We start from the raw sequence: 21,462 nt of genomic DNA on the forward strand, positions 1-21,462 counted from the left end.
ATGGTATACCTCACGATTCCAATGTGCTAGTGCACTGATTTTGATGCCAAATGAAAGATCTCGTGGGACTTATATAAATATATCTAGCTTAAATAGACACTGATGCCACTTTGGGATAACAATGAAATGTTTGGTTTTTGCAGTAAATAAATGTGGTCTCGTTCAATCGGACGAACGATTACAATGTTGGTGATGTGCATGCGCAAGGTGCAAATGGGGGCCTGCTGCGACTGGCGACCATTTTGGACATGGGCTAATATTTCCAAATGGTATACCTCACGATTCTGATGTGCTAGTGCACTGATTTTGATGCCAAATGAAAGATCTCGTGGGATTTATATAAATATATCTAGCTTAAATAGACACTGATGCCACTTTGGGATAACAATGAAATGTTTGGTTTTTGCAGTAAATATTGAAATTTTTTGTCAAGCCAAAGTAGCAATCGGTTGCATGATCTTTAGGCTGTCGCCAAATCATCGGAACTGCAGAAGACATAGCTCTTCATTCCTTCCTGCCACTGGAATAAAATGACAAAGCAAGAAGAAGAACAACAACAAATCTTGGGGCCCAAAGCCTATCCTGATCACCTACCAGACAGCCAAAGTAGAGTTTGTAAGCTTTTATAATAGTGGGTATAATGTTCTTTTGTGATTTCGGAGTCAATTTTCCAGAAAAAATATAACAGAAATTATTTGGATAGCTTACACACCTGCGAACTTCAGAACTTGACATAATATCTCGTGTCAATCCAACATTAATATCCAGTTCTTTTCCTTCACAGTTGAAAATTGCAGAACATTTTGAACAAGAAACAAATAAAAAAGGAGAACAAATTATTATTAATCACGAGATCTGGAGAGTGGTTTAAGAATCCAGAGTCTCCCACCTAAAACCAGAAAATAGGCAGGTATGTATCCCATTATTTTGCTTTTTCGTAAAAATGATTGCATTTAATATATATTTACTGAGGAATTCCACAGGAATTTTCCCAAAGAAACAAAATTTCATAAGTTAAAATAAAAAATGCTAATATTATACCTTTAAGCCTTAAATTCAATGTACTGAATAAAATTTTGGTAAAATTTGCACTTCTGAATTGACAATAATCAATATGACTACCTGCTAATTTGGTCATTTTTTTAGGCTTTGTCAGAGCACAACAGGAACTTTAAAAATTTGAACAACATACTTTGTGGAAAGCAAGTACTTGAAAACACATTTTCAGTATTCAATATGATTTTTCTAATTATGAACACGTAATTAAGCCATGATTAGTTCAGAATTTCTTTATCCCACACATGATGGGAAATTACATATATTTATGCCTCTTGTACATATGCTTCAATAATTTTACCTGTTTTGTTTATTTTATAAGTTAGTTTTATGTTTTAAACCTCCTATGATTTTTGCGATATTTCTATTACAGGTTATGTTAGGTATTTGAGTATGTCTAACACATGACATGTGCATTCTGGAATTTAGTTATTAGCAACTAGAACAGCTACTGCACTATCAATTACAATATTTTCTTTCTTTCTAGGGCTACACAATGTCAAACCTTGCTCGTACAAGTCCGAGTCGGATGCAAAAGATGTGTGAACAAATAAAACGTGAAAACCCATATTTTCAAAAACAGGAAAACAAACGAATATCAGAATTCAAGGAGAAAAAGAAGCAAGGTATGACAAGCTGAGATGTAGAAACTCAGAAAGTATGATAGGGATCGGAAAAGGCTCTAGAGGACAAATAAAAGGGGTGATAAGCTACAGCAACCTCCCTCTACCACCTCAGAAGAACCTAGGAGTCCATATCAATATCTCCAATCACTGGAAAAGACAGTATAGAAATAACACGTGCATTGTCCAAATCACCAAGGAAGAAAATGGCTGTTTTGACATGCTTATCAGAATATGCTGGTTTATCACCATCAGTCATGGAAGTATTACATCGTTTCAATGCAAATTCCAAAATGAATTATTCGAAAGTGAGAGATTTCTACTTCAGGCCAGATATTATAGGAATGAATGACTATCACTGTCTGGGAGAATGGAATCAAGATAATGTTACAGAAGCACTACTTGAAAATGTTCTTGAAAGAAGCTTTTTCAATTTTCAAAGAAGAAAACTCAGAGCTTGTAAATGGTTTTTTTTTTCTTTTTTTTTCAAATTTTGGACGCACTCCTTCTGATCAGTGCAACTGCAGTGTGTATGAGAACTTGATTGTCATACTTAAAGCCCTAAAATATAGCTATTCAAACTCTTTCTGGGAGAAAACACTTTGTGATGTGGAAATCAATTCTGCTTGTTGGCAAAACAGGTGTGAAGTCTGCTGTGATAGCAAACTTTTGCTAGTGCAAGCAAACAGTGATGATGAAGTTACTTGGAATTGCTGGAAAAATTCGAACCATAGATTAAAACGTTTTACTAAAGAAAGCCAGGTCGGAGATTTGTTTGAATCAACAATACAGCTGTGGTGAAATTGTGAAGATAATTCTTAGGCCAGTGATTGCCAACAATAGGGGGCTGTATAAATTTATTGACAATTAGTTAACAATTGTGGACATTTCTAATGTTGCAATTATATAACATTAACATAGGCTATTAGTTGATATTATGTATTTATTTCCTTTGGTAACCCAAGAAAACAATGACACCTCATACAATGTCCCACATGTGACAGTAGAAAATTAATTAATTTTTCCAATTTGTTCACTCTTTACAATTAATGTACATGACGAATATGTAACTAATAGTATGTAGTTGTTATTAAAGAATTGTATTCCAATAAAATGTTCTTAGATTCACAGAGTTTTTAAACAAAAATGCAAAAGAATTTTTCCATGTCCAATGACAATGTCCCGCATGTGACAGTTGAATTTCCTTCGGTATTTTAGGTACCCATTGACATTTTAAAAATTAATTCTTCTACATAAACTGAGTTGTTTTAGTACTTTTCAGCTGCACACTAGTTGGTTGTTATATTTTATTTATTAAATCAGTATAATAAAAGAAGTATTAGTAAAATGAGTGTGAATGTCCCGCACATGATGGTAGAATGTTCCTACTGCACAAATTCCGTAGCAGGCAATACAACTACTCACCTCTTAATTTTATTGTTTCTCCTCTCATTTTTCTGTTCTAGCATCATCATCCCAAATTAATTCATAAACAAAACCAGTCCAATGTTCAAGATAAACTGCATGAAAGGCTCACCAAGTGATAATGGATTTTCACAAGGATTTTTCCCCCCAAATGTTCCATTTGAAATAAGAAACCTCCCCATAAATCTCTACATCTGGAGAAAGCCTAGTTTTTGTGACATGATTTTTTTCAAATTCTTTAATACAGAGCTATAACAGCTAACACAAACAGTGCTATGTGCTAGACATATCAGGCAATAAATCTCATCTACGAGTAGCTGCATACCGCACTGTCAAAATCTCTTTAATTTAAATTATGAAAATGACATATCTGATACATAATATTCATGAAATTGACTACAGAATAGTGTATGAAGAAATTATATGAAAATATAAGCATATGTGAAATTACTCACTGTACTGATCACAGTAGTGAAAATCGTTTTTAAAATGCTCAAAAAAAAAGTGGAACTTTGCACTACAAACATTTAAGAAAAATAAGTTTCTCACAGTCAGCTTTAAAGCAATTCTGTACATGAACGTGAAAACAGAATTCTACAGGAGTGACGAATTTATCAGGTTTGTTGTTAAGGTACCCAGCTTTATGCCAGTCATACTTAAACATATTTATATATCAAGGAGATGAAAGCTGATTATGTGTCAAGGACTGCAATTTTATCACATTAGCTTTCCGATGCAATATAATATTCGTGTGAAGTAACAAAACACTATCAGAGAACTTCCAAATGAATTTTTTCCAAGACCTAAAACCATAGACATCAAGAGGCTGAACAATCGGAATTGTGTGTTTTGGAATCATTAACACTTCCACCATTTTACCATTTGGAGTTATTCTTTCTATAGCCTATCTTGGTAACTGGTCCACGAGTCTACCAAATGAATGCTATGATCACTGAGATGGAAAGTGGGCCTATACTTCTTCAAACCACTTGAAGAGACGAGTTTTCATAAACTTCAGTTATTTTGAGGGCAAGACATAAACATTTGAGGCTTTAAACATTTTCTTCTTCATGATAGCAATGGAGATATGAGACATATGAGTATCAAGTGATTATTTTTAAAAATTATATCTCAAAGACTGGGTCATATCTGGATGTAGAAATTTATAGGGACATTTCTTGTTTCAAATGGAACATACGGAAGAAAAAGTGTTGTGAAAATCCATTAGCACTTGGTGAGCTTTCCTTGTTACACTGACAGCATGTCAAAACCACTTTTTTGGTGGCAGTGGCAGTGGCAGTGGCAGTGGCGGTAGCAGTGGCAGTGGTGGTGGTGGTGGTGGTAGCGGTGGCAGTGGTGATGATGCTACCTGGTCCTCTGATCATATGTGAATGATTTACACTTACCTCACGAATGAACTGGTTACAGGGGAAAGCCAGTATACGAAGTCCCTTTTCCTCAGCATACTTGTCATGAAGGTCAGCTAGCTCCTTGTAGTTGACTGGAGTCAGACCACACATCGACGCTACATTCACAATCAGTACCACATGGCCCCTGTAATGCAAGATATTTTATCTTATATTAATAGAATTACATACGTATTATCTTTTGAATAAAAAGGATGCAAACAGCAAACTTCATTAAGTATGATTTAAAACTGTTGTAGAGTTCAATACGGTGCATCACAGATAAAGAAAACAATGTTTCACAGCTACATATCAGATCCGACAATATTAAGGTTGCCTTACAATGGAGGCTGACACATATTTCCAAATGTTGGATTTTCTGTATCAGCTATGTCAAACTCAACTTTTACATAGAGTCAACTCAACTTGGTAATTTAAAGTCTAATGGCAGCACTTCAAAATAACAAGATAAATTAGATTTTGTTCTTATAACATTGAAAGATATATTTATAACGTTCATATAATAACATACAATAAAAGCACTAAGCTCACAATACAACATAAATTTTATTTACAAAGATGATATGTGATTAGCCAACTTAACTCTTATCAGTTGAGACGAGAATTCCATGAAAACGCATGTTTTTATAGGAACAAAGGGAGTGGCTCAAACTTAGTATTTATCCATTTCATTACTTTCAAGTTTCAAATAAGTGTACTTTTTCCGTGCATATTTGCATGTTTCAGCTCTTTTTGGGGATAAAAAATATGCATAATGCATATTTAAGCAATTTTTAGCTTAATTATTCATATAGTATATATTATATTCAGTTTAAGTGCATGTTTTAATGGTTTTGAGTGGATACCTCAGTTTCTCGATTTTTATGACCCTCATTTTAGCTTCAGGAATCAGGATTGAAAAAGGAAAAGAAAAAAAAAAACACTAAATAACAGAAAAATGTTCATTCAAGTTTGCATCCGTAACTTCTTGCAATATAGAGAGGCCATTCTCTGCCTATAAAAACATATTGACTGACAAGAGCAGGAACCTCACAGAAACCAATTTAGAAATGCTGTTAGTTGTTAACTGTGTAAAAAAAGAGTGAAGTGAAATAAGAAATTTTGGAACAAAAATGAAAGTGAATATTTCTAAGTATTTTTCGCTTGAACATGCATGTTTCATAGTTTGATAATGTATGAATGCACGCATATATTGAGATTTTATAGGGAATGAAATTCTCGTCTCTACTTATCAGACTACACACATTTACTGCTTTTACTTCAGATTTCATATCATTTTTGAGGAACAAGAGTTTCAATATATCTGTTTTTTAATTTAGTGAAGTTCCTATTTTTAGAATGAAGGATAAATACTCTGCTACGAGTCTTGTTCTATAAGTAGTTTTGTTTGCCTCCATAAGTGGAAATATCTGCTCAGAGAGATAGGTGGAAGCAAACATTGTTAGCATCCTTGCAGCAAACTGGCGTACTTCATAGTAATGGCTTGGCAAATATGAATAAAATGAGGGATTCTTACTTCATTGTATTTGTTTTTTTAACACAGTCTCACTGAATGTCACATTTGAATGTTACTATTTGCCTCCTGAACATCAAAGGAAAATGGAACAGTAAACAAATACAATATTCGTCCTCACACGATTTAAATTCTTCAAGCCTCTTTCCAAAGTCATTAATTAAATATTTTATGTTGAAAACAACGATTAGGACTGGTGGTTTCCGACCCAAAATATGCTTTTGGGTTAGACATAGCTGGTATGTTGTTCTGATGACATGAACAAGCACAGGCAGGTTAAGTGGTAATGGAATGAGGTGAGATTTTATTGGCTTGTAGTCCACATGGTTGCATTGCCTGAAATTGTTTACTATGCTGTAATTGGTCTGTTTCAGCACAGTACTTTATACTGCATTGTTTATGTTCCCTGCCCTCACTATCAATAGTAAATGCAACAGTCAACTTCTAGGTTCTGGGTCGGAAACTGCCAGCCCTATTGACTAAAAGTGGAAGAACTGTGGGACTCTTTGCACTCCTGGCAAGTAGGAAATTGAATTAATATGCCACTCTTCAGTTGCTTTTCCCAAAGTGTGAGCTTTGATTTAAAAGCCTTAATATTATCACACAGTGAAACTACAACCTGATCTTTCCTTTGTAGCTCTCACTTTAAGTCACTGAAATGCCCTGTAATATCTACTATAAATGTCAAAACTTGAAGCCAAATATCGTCACAAATTTTATTAGATGAGTCACCTTTTGTTTCCAAGAAAACTTGAATCTCTTCTAGGAGTCAAAATCACTTCAAAACTAAACAAGAAAGCCAACGAACTTCTGAATAGTATGGCAAGTCCTCAAATTCACATCCCATGTCACTTAGTAAAGATGAAAGCTGACATTGATTTAGTTCCTTAAAATGAATAAAATTTACTGTTTTCTTTACAAATTTCATGTGATCCATTTTTATTGTTTTCGTGAAGAGTATTTCCTGATGAGCAGGGAACGGATTTATATGGACTAAAAATATATGAAATATGTAAATATATATGTAGTTATTTTTACCAAAATATGGAATTAAATATGGATTTTTACCAAAATATGGAATTAAATATGGACTTAAAATTATAAAAAAAATGACTATGTACGTTAAATATTGGTACATTTTAATCAAACTAAACAAAAAATATAATGGACGTACCTTATCTTCCAATGTAGTTTCAACAAAACACAATTTTTATTGTCTGTTACCATAACAATAGGTTACAAACATTTCTTTCAAGTGCTGAAAAGTGAATCTTCTTCTATTGTCTCTGAGGATAGATTTATACTGACTAAAAGAGCGTTCGACGTCACAAGAAGTAACTGGTACATAATTCAATTTCACAATGTCTGCTGGGGATAAGTCCAAGTTAATCTTCACTGTTGATTCACCACTCATCACAGCAACAACCTTTTGTAGTTCTTCATATCCAGGGTTTTTTGAAAGTACAGTGTCCACCTTAGCTCTTACTGCATCTGCAACTTTACCTCTACCACGATTCAGTTGTTCCACAGTACTATTTATAATTTCAAAACTTTCAGATAGTGAAAGGTGCCTATTTTGGAGACTTTTGAGCGTTTTTATGATGCATGAAAATGTATGCTGAATGTGAGCTAAGTCATTCTTCACACTTATGTCACAGGTAACTGTTTTCGCAGTATCAATTGAGACTGCATCTTCAGAGTCCAATGCAAGGAGAACATTGTTAATAGAGTCTATATGTTCGGCATAATATTCAACTGCTTCTAGCCATGTACCCCATCTAGTTAAAATTGGCTTTGGTGGCAATGGAATTTCAGGGTACATTTCTTTCAACACGTTAACTCTACTGGGAGCTTTGAGAAATACTTTTTTCACTGATGAAATCAACAAATCTACTTTAGGGAAATTGTCTCTGACCACTTCTGCCACACGATGAAATGCATGCGCCACACAAGTAAAATGAGTCAATTTAGGATATACAACAGATAATGCTTGTCCAGCTTTGACCATATAAGGGGCAGCATCACTAATAAAGAATAACACATTATCGTACATAATACCCTTTGGCCACAGGATACCCATAGCTTCGTTGAACAGTTTAACTATAGTTTTGTTATTGCACTTTTCTAGAACATCACAATGTAAAAGAATTCGTTCAGAATATTGTTCACTTAACAAACCGATAACTACATTACCAACAAGTCTACCTTCTTTGTCGGGAGTCTCATCAATGGAAACCCAAATTGAACTATCTTTAATTTCATCTCTTATCTTCTGTATTGTCTCATCGTAGATGGATGGAGCATACGTCTTCCTAAGTGTTGACTCATCCGGGATTGTATGTTGAGTATATTTTTCAAGGAATTCCCTGAAGACCTTATTCTTTAGTTTGTAGAGAGGAATATCAGCAGAGATGAGAGAACGGCACAGGTCGATGTTAAACTCAGATCTTACATTCGATGTTGTTGGTTGTGTCAAAAACAATTGTCTCTGCTTGGAATTTAGTTGTTTGTTGGCCTGATGTTTACTAGTTGTAATGTGTTGTTGCACCAGGAACTTTTGTGTAGATGATACTGCACACTGACACAAATTACAAAATAATATTTTATTGTCAGTTGATAAACCATCTTCTTTAAATTCTGAAATGTAACTTGTTAGTTTTGATTTTAAATTGACTGAATGACGTACTTTTGGCATATTTACCGTCTTTATAGTATGATTTACAAAACTGAACCTATGTGTACTCTGACTGGCATTTAACTGTTGAGCTGCACAACTGAAGTCTGTTAAAAATTTTAAATTAAATTAATACAGTTTTGTAACTTACTTTCCCATTGTTGATAGGACTGCTAATTTTCAAATAACTCTGATGTTAAAGGGATTACTGAACATGTGTTTAAATCTCTATTGTTGAAATGTATTTTTAAAAGTTAATGGAATTTTGTTTTGTTTTATTGTTAAACCTAATATAATATGGACTGTTTTATATGAAATATGGAAAATATATGGAAATTAACGAAAATATGTACTAAACTCTAAAATATGGAAAAATATGGAAAATAAAAGTAGGATTTTTCAACCCTACACATTGTGAAACATAAAGATAATGCAAAATATAAATTATATTAGCTTTATAAGTAAATATGTATTTACATATAAATCCTTTCCCTGCTGATGAGTAATGTACTAAGCAAGGTATAACTTGCATCAGGAGAGAATTCTTTCTGCTTGGCAAACAGCTTAGCAACAAATCCGTTGTACATATTTCTCCATCACACACAGAGCTTCATCTATTGCTACACATATATCTTCATAATGGAAGGTTATACTGTTTTCAAGAAATTGTGTACTGCTTGAAAGCTGTCCTGACCCGGAAGTGGTATTTTTAAGGAAAAATATATCCTCTATTGTATATAAGCACAAGAATGGATGAACACAGCTAATTGTGCCACACCACTAACATCTGAACTTTCATAAACTGCAGAATGTGCTATGAAACTCTTCACTTTTGAGAACAATAACTGTTCACTTAAAATATTCGCAGTGTCATCACCTCTCTTGGCAACAGTGTTATGTGACAATGAAATGTTTCTGAAAGCTTGAATCTTATCAGGAGACACAATTTCGGCCGTTTTCACAACATACATTTTTACAATTCACTTTCACTAGAACATTTATAATCTTTTGCTATAAGTTTTGCAGTCTCATAACTAGCTTTCACAGCAGCTTCATTATTTCGTTTTATTTTGTGAACAAGGTTGCTTACCCAAGCACAGTGTTAAAGTCCTGTAATTTATTTTCTCTTGTTCTGTCTTGATAGTGATTATATGTTGTGTTATAGCTTTCATAACGGTGTCTTATATTGCTTCAGAATACTTACATTTTGCCCACAAATCAAACACTTAATTTTACCTCTGATTTCACCGCAGACGTAAAGAAGTTTCCATTTTTATTCTTGATTACTCACTTTTAACATTTATATATCACTAATGATCTGTTAAATTGGCTAAATTAAAAACTCTTTAACTTTATTGTACTAATATTGAAACTACTACGGTATTTTACCTTAATGACTAGTTTTGGCAGGAATCACATTAAAAAGTTACTTAATTAATTTTTAAATTATGGTTTATTTAACGATGCTCGTAACTGCAGAGGTTATGTGTGTCACCGATGTGCCGAAATTTTGTCCCGCAGGAATTCTTTTAACTGCCAGTAAATCTACTGACATGAGTCTGTCGCATTTAAACACACTTAAATGCGATCAACCTGGGGTGGGATCGAACCTGCAACCTCGAACATAGAAGGCCAATGCTATACCAACTATGCTACCGAGGCCGACTAAAAAGTTGTTAATTTAATAAATTTAACAGATTATTAGTTCCCATTTTTCTTGAAAAACACGGTGCTCAAATTTCGATTGTTTTTCCTTGCTAGCTAGACTTCGCTTTTTCAAATAAATGATATACACAAACCATATTGACATTTCTCAACTAATTGCAAACTTTACACAGCACATAAAAAAACAGTACAATATTACTGCGACACTTGTAACTGTCTGCAAAGAAATATTACTGACTGTATAATCTGTAAGCAAGTTATGATGGGTCACCTAATGGAAATATTTTCAAAGTAGTGTGAGACTGAGAGGGATACCCTGTCCATCCTTTAAGAAGTAGTGCATTAACCTTTAAGTACAATAATTTGTCTTTTGCAAGCTTTGCAAACCTAAGTCAAAAATACTTTCATTGAAATTCTTAGAATCATGTATACTACTGAAGAGTACTTTATACTTTATGAAAGCTGTCTTCTGGGTTTACAGAAAATTAGTTGTCCAAACAACTTTTATTTTATATTAAATACTTTTGGCATATATATGACGATTATACACTGAACATGAAAAATTTAGGTGCCCGCATTTCACAGTGCTGGGGGGTCGCATGTTTGACATAGCTGTGTCTATATGTCACAGAGTATAAAAAAACCCAAAAATTTCGAAATTTGATTATTCTCTGCACTTACGTTCATAATGCATTATCAATTGCATATGCATGGAATAATATTTCATTACTTTTTCAATCTTTAACCCATCATTTATATTAGTTGTTGAAGTTCTACCTAATGGATCCACCACAGAGAAATATTGGAGAGCAAGAACGCTAATGGCTTCGTTGCCAAAGCCCGGCATTAGATAACAAAAACAACAACACATTTAATTTCCTTTTTTAAACATTTTACTGAAAATAGCATGTATTTTTGACCAATATATAGTGAGACGACAGTGATGAAGATACCAACAACAACAACAATCATGATTGATGAGGGTTAGGCAACAAATTTTATATGTATGAAAAGCTAAGCATGCCACTAGTAATAGAGTGAATGTGGTGTCCATTGGAGATATTCTTAGGCCTGGTTCACAAGACTCCAAAATCCAACATTACTACATTCGAGAACTGAGTCACATGGATCAGATTGATTGAACAGTTCATTGATGTATAAGTGACAGTTGAGTCCATTAACAGTTGGTATTTTGTTTTTATATTGTTAACATTCTTCTCCCACAACTTACAAAGCAGCATGCAGTTTATTCTCAATAGTCTACAGTCCTTTTGACTCAAGTTCTCTGTTGTTATTGTGAACCAGACCTAAAAACCTTCCCAACGGACACCATATCTACTCTAGTATGGAGGGTAACGAAATTCACTTTAGGTTTTACCTAGGAAAAGCCACGTCTCCACCACCTGTCGTGATCTATTTGATATCCCTTCATCCTGGCTACAGCTCTGCACCTCAATTTTCAATGCTGAAGACTTTTATGAAGCACAGCCATGTCCATCTGTCCCCACTCTTCCTTACAGCTTTCCATAGGCCTTCCATTATAGAGGACGCCTATTTCCCAATGCTCTTTTCAGAAGCCCAAAGGCACAAAAATACATGGGAGATGCATCCGGTGAGTTCATTGGAATGTCACTGAAGGGTAAAGCATATATTCCTGTTTCTTATTCCATTCTCTCTCCGAGGGTCGAACCAGAAATATGACTTGATGCCTTATCTTGATGCACCCACAGCTTGTTTGAGTCTGTACCATACGGAACCGAGATTTCAGTGTAGTAAATTGGGGACAGAACTTCAGTTTGATAGTACAGGAGTTGACCTTGGTCTTTTGAGCAACACAGCAAATAGTTAACTTCCCATTGTAATAGTATCCAGCGATAATAATAAATCCCTTGGAAAAAGTTTCCTTACATTCTGAGTACCATTTTTTATATTTTTTTCACCCCTTATAAGCTAGTAAATCACACGGAATTTGTTGCACTCACTGGAATAGACATAGCTTCATCTAAAGTTACCACAAATTTCCATCTTTCTCCTGTCAGGTATTTTTCACACAGTTTCCTATTGTTTGTGTGTTGTTCTGCTATATGACAATCCAACAACTTGTGTACTCTGCTTTTGTGACTTTCCTCCAAGTTCAAATCCCAGTTGATGATAGTGTTAACGGTTTTTAAAAACGTCCCCAACTTACTTGCAATGGTTCTTTGTGTACCTGGACTGCTAACCGAGATAAGAGCCTTGACCTTCCTCACGATCTCTGGAGTACGGCTAGTTGCAGATCGTGGGTTCGCTTGTTTTTTGCCTGTCGAAATGAATCCCATACGGGCCCTTCCTATCTTATTCAACACACAGCTGATCCCTTTCATTGACACTGTGAAACTGCACTTCTTACATGCTTCAATAATAGCAGAATAGCTGTAGTTTGCGTCAGAAAGGGCAGTAATACAGTCTTCCCAGTACGGTTCAATTTGATTCGGCATCGTTGCAGCTGAACACTTGTGAATGCTACACAGACTGAAATGCAACTGGCTTCGTCACCTCTTGGAACACTGATCTTGGCACACATCATCCAGCGCTACAGGAGCATCCGAAATTCGTTATTAGAGATCGGAAACAACCCTCCGTATATTCAGTGGCATTCTCAACTTTTCCTATAAATAAATTCGATGTTTAATGACAATAATAGTAATAATGAAGAGGAAAGAAAACAAAGTACTAGGAAAAAAGGAACAGCAAGAGGAGAGCTAGGAGCTGAAGACGAATATGATGAAGGGAAAAGAGGGTAAGAGTAATTGGAAAATGGGATAAAGAGGAAGTGGGAGAAGGGGATGGACATGAATCGAATATTAGAACACAGTGTAGCCTACTTGTATTTTTCCAGAGCCACATCTTGACCATTTATGTCCTTGACAGTGAAATCATAAATGGATGAAGCATTTTTCCAATCTTCAGAAGTTGTCGCCTCGAACAAAATAACAATATTATTCACAGAAAACAAATCATGATACATCAATGAAAAAAAAAATGTCACAGGCAAACTTCTCCTTTACATTTTAAGATATTTTAACATAATAAACAGCATATACAAGTTTAATTCACAGTGAAAACGACATAAGAAAACATAACCCTTAATTTGCTTTTAATTTAATATAACAATGATCACAGCATTTCGATGTTGGCTTTCGGTGGCATAGTGATAGTTTATTCCAGTTAGAAATGCATTGACTGGGATTGTCTGAACTGCTCCAGTTACTAGTCTCACATATGTTCCAAATACCCCTTTCCCCACCCATGTTCAGTCATATATCAAATGCTACATTATATATTTTCGTTGTCTGTAATAGGCCTACATACTTATGTACATAATATTTTCTCTCCTTAATGTTCCAAGTCTTGCTTCTACATACTGCTGAAATTACTGCTATATTTTATCCTTCCCTTCCACCACAGCATGCCTGACCGTGAAACGAGCGAGTCTGGGTTCAAATCCTGGTTGGGACAAGTTACATGATTGAGATTTTTCTGGGGTTTTCCCTCAATCCATTAAGAGCAAGTGCTGGGTAACTTTCGGTGCTGGACTCCGGACTCATCTTGCTAGCATTATCACCCTCATCTCATTCAGACGCTAGATAACCACAGCAATTGATAAAGCGTCATAAAATAACCAATTTAAAAAAAAAAACACCTTCCCTTCTACCAAATAGCAACAACACTGGAACATCAGTTCATCATAATACACTGTAATCTTTGAATCAAAATGACTTCTGTACTACCGGTATCTGTCTAGACCGAGATTCTTTCACTGCTATGTTCAGTCAACAGTCCGAAGATTAGTTGGAATCTCATAAGTGACACCAATAAGGCATCACTCATGAAGTCATAACGCAACAAAGTCAGAAGATAATAGGGTAGGAATTCAGTTTTTCATTTCATTTATTGTATTCGTAGATTTATAGATTTGAGATGCGGAATAATTAAAAAACCACAGAAAAATATATAACAGGCCTACACAATAAAACTCCTAATTCGTAGTACCTGTACAAAACTAAGACCACATAAAATAACTGTACTGCAAAGACTGACAAATTTGCATAATGTTGCATGACTTTGGTATTGCAACTGGTTCTTGCACTCTGCTCATGATAGGGAATTTGATCCTGAAATACTTTCTTTTTCTGATGAAGTTTGGCTGCCTACATTTATCTTCTCACGTGAACTCACAGAACAATAGATATTGGAGTTCCGAAAATCCTCGTCAGTTACATCAACAGCCTCTGTAAGATGTGAAAACAGGAGTGTTGTGTGCTATCGGTACAAAAAGAATTATACTGGACCAATTTTCTTCCACGAAACGATAAAATTCTGAAAGCTATGTGAACAATATATTGCTCCATTCTTCCCAAGAATTAACACCTGAAGAAAAGATCATGGTTTTTCCATGCAGGACAATGCAACTGCACACAACCGTCAATCATTCTGTGGGATAGCTGCAAGATGTGTTTAATGACAAAATAAATGAATGGCCTGCTCATTCCCCAGATCTAAATCAGTGTGATTTTTATCTTTGAGGAATGTTAAAAGACAAAGTTTATGCAAACAATTCCCACACGCTCGAAGATTAGAAGAAAATATTCAACTTGTAATTTCAAGAATTTCTGCAGCAGAAATTCAATAATGTGTTCACCAGGTGTCAGGCATGTTGAGAAGTAAAGAGACATCATTTTGAATACCTTCTACAAATAAAAGGTAAGCTTAATATATTCAAATTACTCTTTGTTTTCTTAAAACTCAGGGGAGAAAAACCGAATCGGACTCCTGTAGTTGCACTAGGTGATTACAGTAGAAGTGCCATGGAAAATGCAGTGCAGACAAGTCGCATCTTATATGGTAAACCCAGTATTACAAGTTCCCCTTACATGATAAGAATAATACTGTAAACTGTCAGATTTAAGAGAACTTGTTTCATAAACACGACAATTTTATGTCACACCTAAAGTTTACTTTATTACACTCTTGATCTAGATGGCTCTCAAGGGCGTATAATAGATAGATTTAGATTATTAGTTCCAACAGGACAAATCGTTTCAATATACCGCAAATCTTTGTAGCTTTATTTATCGTTTTTTCTAGTACTCATATAGTTGATGATAATACAGTTAGTAGAGTTTTTATTATTGTATAGTGGTAGTTTAGGCTTACATAGCAATTTTTGTTTATTAATTGTAAATATGTCGACAAAGAGAGAACAAGAATTGACAATCCTGGAAAAAAACAGAAACGTCCAGGCCACTGAAGCGCAAATGTAGATGACTTTGATCAGAGGGTAACAAAGGATATAACTGAGGATTTTTATTTGAACAAGAAAGCAGTACCAAGCTGCAAGAAACTTTTGCCTGTGTCAAAAGACAGAATTTATTTCAAATGGAAGGTGACAACATTACGACGGATAATAAAGGAAATGGGTTTCAGATGGAAGAAATGTGCAGTGAGACGAAAATTTTTAATTGAAAGGGAAAACATTGTAAATTGGAGGTGTAGATACCTACAGGCAATAAGAAACCTTAGATAAGAGGGTAAACCAATTTTGTACCTGGGCGAGATATGGGTAGATTTGACTACCGTTAATGTCTCCAACACTCATTGTTGTCCATCTGGGTGGGACTAATGACTTTGTTGAAGGATGCAAGTTAGTATACAAGGCAGGAACAGCAACAGGCGATTATCATGGACAGATGTAACAATTTCGAAAAGTGGGTGATTGAAAAACTATTCCCAATCTGTCTACTCCATCTGTAATCATCATGGACAATGTGCCCTATCATGGAAAACAATTAGCTAAGATACCGACCAAATCAGCGGTAAAAGAAAGAAATGTCGGACTACTTGCAAGGGCGTGGAGTGCCATGTGAAGAAAATATGAGGAAGTTAATAGAACAAATTCATCCTAAGCAAATAGTGTACCAAATCAATATATTTCCAAATCATGGTCACACTGTTGTCAGGCTACCACCATATATGTGTGACCTAAGCCCTATTGAATTAGCTTGGAGTAATGTTAGGAACTATGTAAGGTCACACAACACAATGGGTGATATGTCACTGATAAGACTGCAAGAACTTGTGCAAGAAGGATTCAAATCTGTAACTGAAGAAGACTGGGCTGGATACTGTAAATATGTAATTGATAGGCCCCAGATTTCGATGACTTTGCATCTTTTTTCTGATGATGCTAGGACAATGCTCTATGGAAGGTAAATGTAGCTCATATCATCTTCAGTGAAATTAAACCAATTTGATGGGTCATTTTTTATGCATTTTTGGACACTTTTCTCTGATAGGACATTTTTTTACGGATTATTACTTTCTATTAGTCATATTTTAAGAACAAATCCGGGTTTTTGTCATTTTTAGCGATTTTGATTCCATTATTGTTAATATTAGTAAAATTATGTTTCTGAAGCACGATATCTATGAATTCTTGGAAATCTGTTGCATTGTGGCCTCCCCTATTCATGTTCTGTTAAACATTTGGACTCGTCCAACTAGTCGGTCATGTCTATTTTAAGACAGACTTTGTCCTCTAAAGGAATGTGGGGGTGAAATTGCCTGCTTGAGGTTCGCACTGTCACGGGTTCTTGTGTACTGGTTACAATTCAGTCATTCACAGAGCGGAAGGTAGTCGTTTAGAGATACTGAAATAATATTTCTATTTTGCCATGCTGAAATTAAAAACAAGCAATTCCGCGAAATTAAAACAATTTGTATCGGAGTATGGCGACACTGTATTTTCTAGTGATGGTACTATATTGTACTGTAATATTTGTGAAGTGAAGGTTTCAGCAGAGAAGAGATTCACCGTCGACCAACATGTGAACAGAGAGAAACATAAATGCGGTCTTCAAGCAGGAGAAAGAAAAAAACAACAGATGCTTCTCAGGCAGTGCACTAGTGCAAACTCAGCGAATTCAGTGTTTTACGAAGAGCTATGTCAAGCTTTTGTCTCGGCAAACATCCCATTCCACAAACTCAATAATAATGTCTTCCGAGATTTCCTGCAGAAATATACTGGAAAATCCATCCCAGATGAGTCGACAATTAGAAAAAATATTGAATCATGTTACAACAAAACTATTGATGCCATACGAGCAAAACTGGACGGGAAAAAAATCTGGATCTCAATTGATGAGACCACAGATTGCATGGGTCGCTATGTTGTAAATGTAATTGTTGGGGAAATGAATGAAGAAAAAAAGTGGTGACATTTTCCTTTTGAATTGTGAAGTCTTGGAGAAAGCAAACTTCTCCACCATAGCCAAATTATTTGACAAATCAATGAACTATCTGTGGCCTAGCGGTGTTCAACATGATTCTGTGCTTCTCTTTCTTACAGACGCAGCGCCATATATGGTTAAGGCCGCAAACTCCCTTAAGGCACTGTATTCAAAGATGGTACATGTAACCTGCTTGGCGTATGCTTGCCACAGAGTTGCAGAAGAAATAAGGGGTAATTTTCCAGACGTGGATAAATTAATTGGAAATGTGAAAAAAGTATTTCTGAAATCACCATCTCGTGTGAATATATTCCAAAGTGAAGCCCATGGGATACCGCTTCCACCAGCTCCAATACTCACTAGGTGGGGAACCTGGTTAGATGCCTGTAATTATTACTGTGAACATTTTGAAATTGTGAAAAAAGTCATAGATTCTTTTGATAGTGACAGTGCAGCATCCATAAAAATATCCCAGAACCTTCTCTCTCACTCAGAAATTCAAGGGAAATTGGCCTACATAAGATCTAATTTTGGATTTCTGCCACGAATTATCACTTCCCTGGAACAACGTGGATGTCCTATGTCAACTCAAATAGAATTGGTGAAATCAGTTGTAAGTGATTTAAGTCGTGTGAAAGGTGAAGTGGGCAAACTTGCCTTTGCTAAAATGGAAAATGTGTTGAACAAGAACAGTGGATATACAATGTGCAAGATTTCTGATGTACTGTCAGGCAAGAAGTACAGTAGCGTGCAAATTAATCCGAACACGACATATTTTTACATTTTCTGACATTGTTGGCCTCACAGCTGCTCATACCGCTTTAATTGACATCTGTAGTACGTGTAATTCCATTGTTGAAGGTCTGTCATTATTTTTTTTATAATATGTGACATTCTGCCTGTTGTTTTGTACTTATAAGCATTTCAGTTGTGTTGAAGACTTAATACTGCAATCCTGTGTACATTCTGTCGTCTTCACAAATGGATACAACTCTACGAAAACGGTCTAAAATTATAACATTAGCAGAGCATTCTTCTATGACACAGAGGAAAATTGCTGCAGAATGTCACATCGGTTTGGCTACTGTTAATTCGATCATAAAACGATACAGGGAGACTGGATCCATCACACCCCAGAAAAAAGGAAACTGTGGCCGGAAAAGGAAGACTTCACCTGCAGATGATCGTTTAATTGTCAGGAAAGTAAATTAAATCCTAGACTAACTGCTGTCGACTTAACCCGCGAGTTAATGGCTACCACTGGGGCGAATATTCACGTCACAACAGTGCGGCGTAGGCTTTTGGAAGCTGGACGAAGGGCTCGTAAGCCTATTAAGAAGCAACTGCTAACCACTGTTATGTGCAAAAAATGCTTAATGTGGGCAAAATTACATCAACACTGGACATTGAATGACTGGAAGAATGTACTTTTTTCCAATGAGTCTCATTTCGAGGTCCACGACCACCGTGTTTCTTACGTAAGGAAAGGATCCGAAAAAGTAACAGCAGCTCATCTCCAACAAGCACCCAAATACCCCTCCTAAAGTAATGTTTTGGGGTTTTTTTACACATGAAGGGCCTGGAGCATTAATACCTATCAAGGGAATGATGAATTCTGACAAATATATTCACTTATTGGAAACCAGAATCGTACCCCAGCTGCAAAAATCATTTCCGGATGGCAGAGGTGTGTTCCAACAAGACCTGGCACCATGCCATACGTCTCGAAAAACTATAGAATTCTTCAACAAGAAGAATATTCAGGTACTCCCCTGGCCAGGCAACTCACCCGACATCAACCCCATTGAGAACTTGTGGTCAATTTGCGAAAGAAGAATGCAAAAAATGGATTGTTCTACAAAGGAGAAGATGATTTCTGCCCTCATTGGTGTATGGTTTCGCGATGAAGAAATGAAGAATATTTGTGGGAAATTAGTGGAATCCATGCCAAATCGTCTCAGAGCTGTTATCAGGAACAAGGGAGGCCACATAGATTACTGAGGTATGTCTTAGATTCTTTTTTTTTATCCCGTTTGAGTGTTTTTGCATAAGTAATTATGTTGTTCAGATTAATTTGCATGCTACTGTATTCATTCATTGAAGAAGAGCTGGAAGCCGGCGATATTTGCTGCTTTAAGTATGCTCCTGTATCTTCAGTCAATGTAGAAAGAACCTTTTCCATGTATAAGTCCTTATTAGTTGATAATCGACGGTCCTTCAAATTTGAAAATTTGCAAAAGGTGTTTGTAAGTTATTGTAATGCAGTGTTGAGTGATAAAGGGTAAGTGATGTTGCCATATTGCGCAAGGAGGTCGACAAATAAAGGTAATTTTTAAGTCATTCTTTTTTACTTTTAGGAAAAAATTCTCTTAAATACAACAAAAATAAAGTGCCTGAGTAAAGGGTTATCGTGATTTTAATTGATTTTAAAGTCATAAAGTCATCATTTTAAGGTCATTTTTTAGTATTCTTTAGGTCATCAAAATCCGGGCCCTAGTGATTGATATTGAAAACTACTACTGAGAGAAAGATTCAATAACAGAGAATGTTAGAGACGAGTTCATAATTAATGTTGGCAATGTGGAGACCAGTGACGAGAACGGTGATGACAGCCATAGCAACAGCAACACCGAAGATGAGGAATCTTTTATGTCTGACTTCGTTCTCCTGTAGCCAGTAAGTAGACTGAAGTTTTCAGGTCAGAGTAAAGTTTTCCCATCCCGCCTATCCACTCCACGTGCCAACAGCTCAATCTCTTAGATATCATAGATTAGTCGTGGTGGGAATATAATGGTGTAGCAGACGGTTGACTCAAACTCGTTTTCTACTGCGCATGTCGTCACTTGGGAAGCAGCAGCAGCGCGCTAATTCGCACCGCAGTGCTTGAGGAACAAAACAATCAGCTGTTGTGTGTACATGCACGGTGTTAATTCTTTGTATATATATATATATATATATATATATATATATATATATATATATATATATATAATATTATATTGAATGTTATTCTTGTATCAGTAATGCTATTAATGTGACACATGCTATTAGTATGCCTGGATGTGCAGTATCTGGTTGTTTGAGTTACAATCGAAAAACAAAAGGAACTGACGTAAAATATTATAGGTTTCCGAAGAATGAAGACTTGGCAAGACAATGGTTGCAGGCTTGTAGAAGGGAGGATGAAGTCAATTTACAGCACGATGAGTTTTCTCGCATGTTACTAAATTTTATTTGCTTCGTAACTCATTTGCAAAATATATTTTCATGTTAAACTTATTGTTTGACTTATTCCATAGATTGCTTTGAGCGAAAAGAAAAGGGGGTAAAAATCTTAAGATTTAATGTTGTTTCAGCTCGAATATGTTGACTTCATTTTGAGGAGTCAAGTTACGAAGTACCTTTAAAGCAGAAACTCCTAAATTATGAACCAAAAAGCAGTCGTAATCTGAAAGTAGACGCTGTACCCACAAAAGCTCTGGCACAGTCTTGCTTGAAACGAAAATCAACAGATAATCTGAGATTGGACAGATGTGAAAAACGGAGAAGGAGAAAAGAAATTCATGACATCATTGCTAATAGTTCATGTCCTCTTCAGGCCACTTCCAAAACCAATTCAGACGAACATGTATCAGAGGATAGTGCATTAGACCTAAATAACGAAACGTGAGTAATTACAGCATTATAATAAGTATTAACTAGTATGTTCCTGTGTATCATATTGTTAAAATGTTTCACATATGAGTCGCTCCGCAGAAGGGAATAATTTTCTCATAGTTCTTCAAAACTTTCTAAGCTAAAATGACTTAAT

The 21,462-nt window shown here is 35.5% G+C and overlaps 1 protein-coding gene across 5 annotated transcripts in view; it reads right to left on the reverse strand.

Moving 5' to 3' along the window:
• Positions 1-21,462, reverse strand: part of LOC138700082 (phospholipid hydroperoxide glutathione peroxidase-like) — an 89,012-nt gene that overhangs the window by 32,846 nt on the left and 34,704 nt on the right. For all 5 annotated transcript variants that reach the window (XM_069826400.1, XM_069826397.1, XM_069826398.1 and 2 more), the window contains 2 exons: positions 13,248-13,342; positions 4,511-4,658 (listed from right to left, as the gene is read on the reverse strand). In XM_069826400.1, coding sequence (XP_069682501.1) covers positions 4,511-4,658; positions 13,248-13,342 — 243 coding nt within the window. The remainder of the gene's footprint in view (positions 1-4,510; positions 4,659-13,247; positions 13,343-21,462) is intronic.

This window comes from Periplaneta americana, chromosome 5, assembly GCF_040183065.1.
Source record: "Periplaneta americana isolate PAMFEO1 chromosome 5, P.americana_PAMFEO1_priV1, whole genome shotgun sequence".
Classification (NCBI taxonomy): Eukaryota; Metazoa; Arthropoda; class Insecta; order Blattodea; family Blattidae; genus Periplaneta; species Periplaneta americana.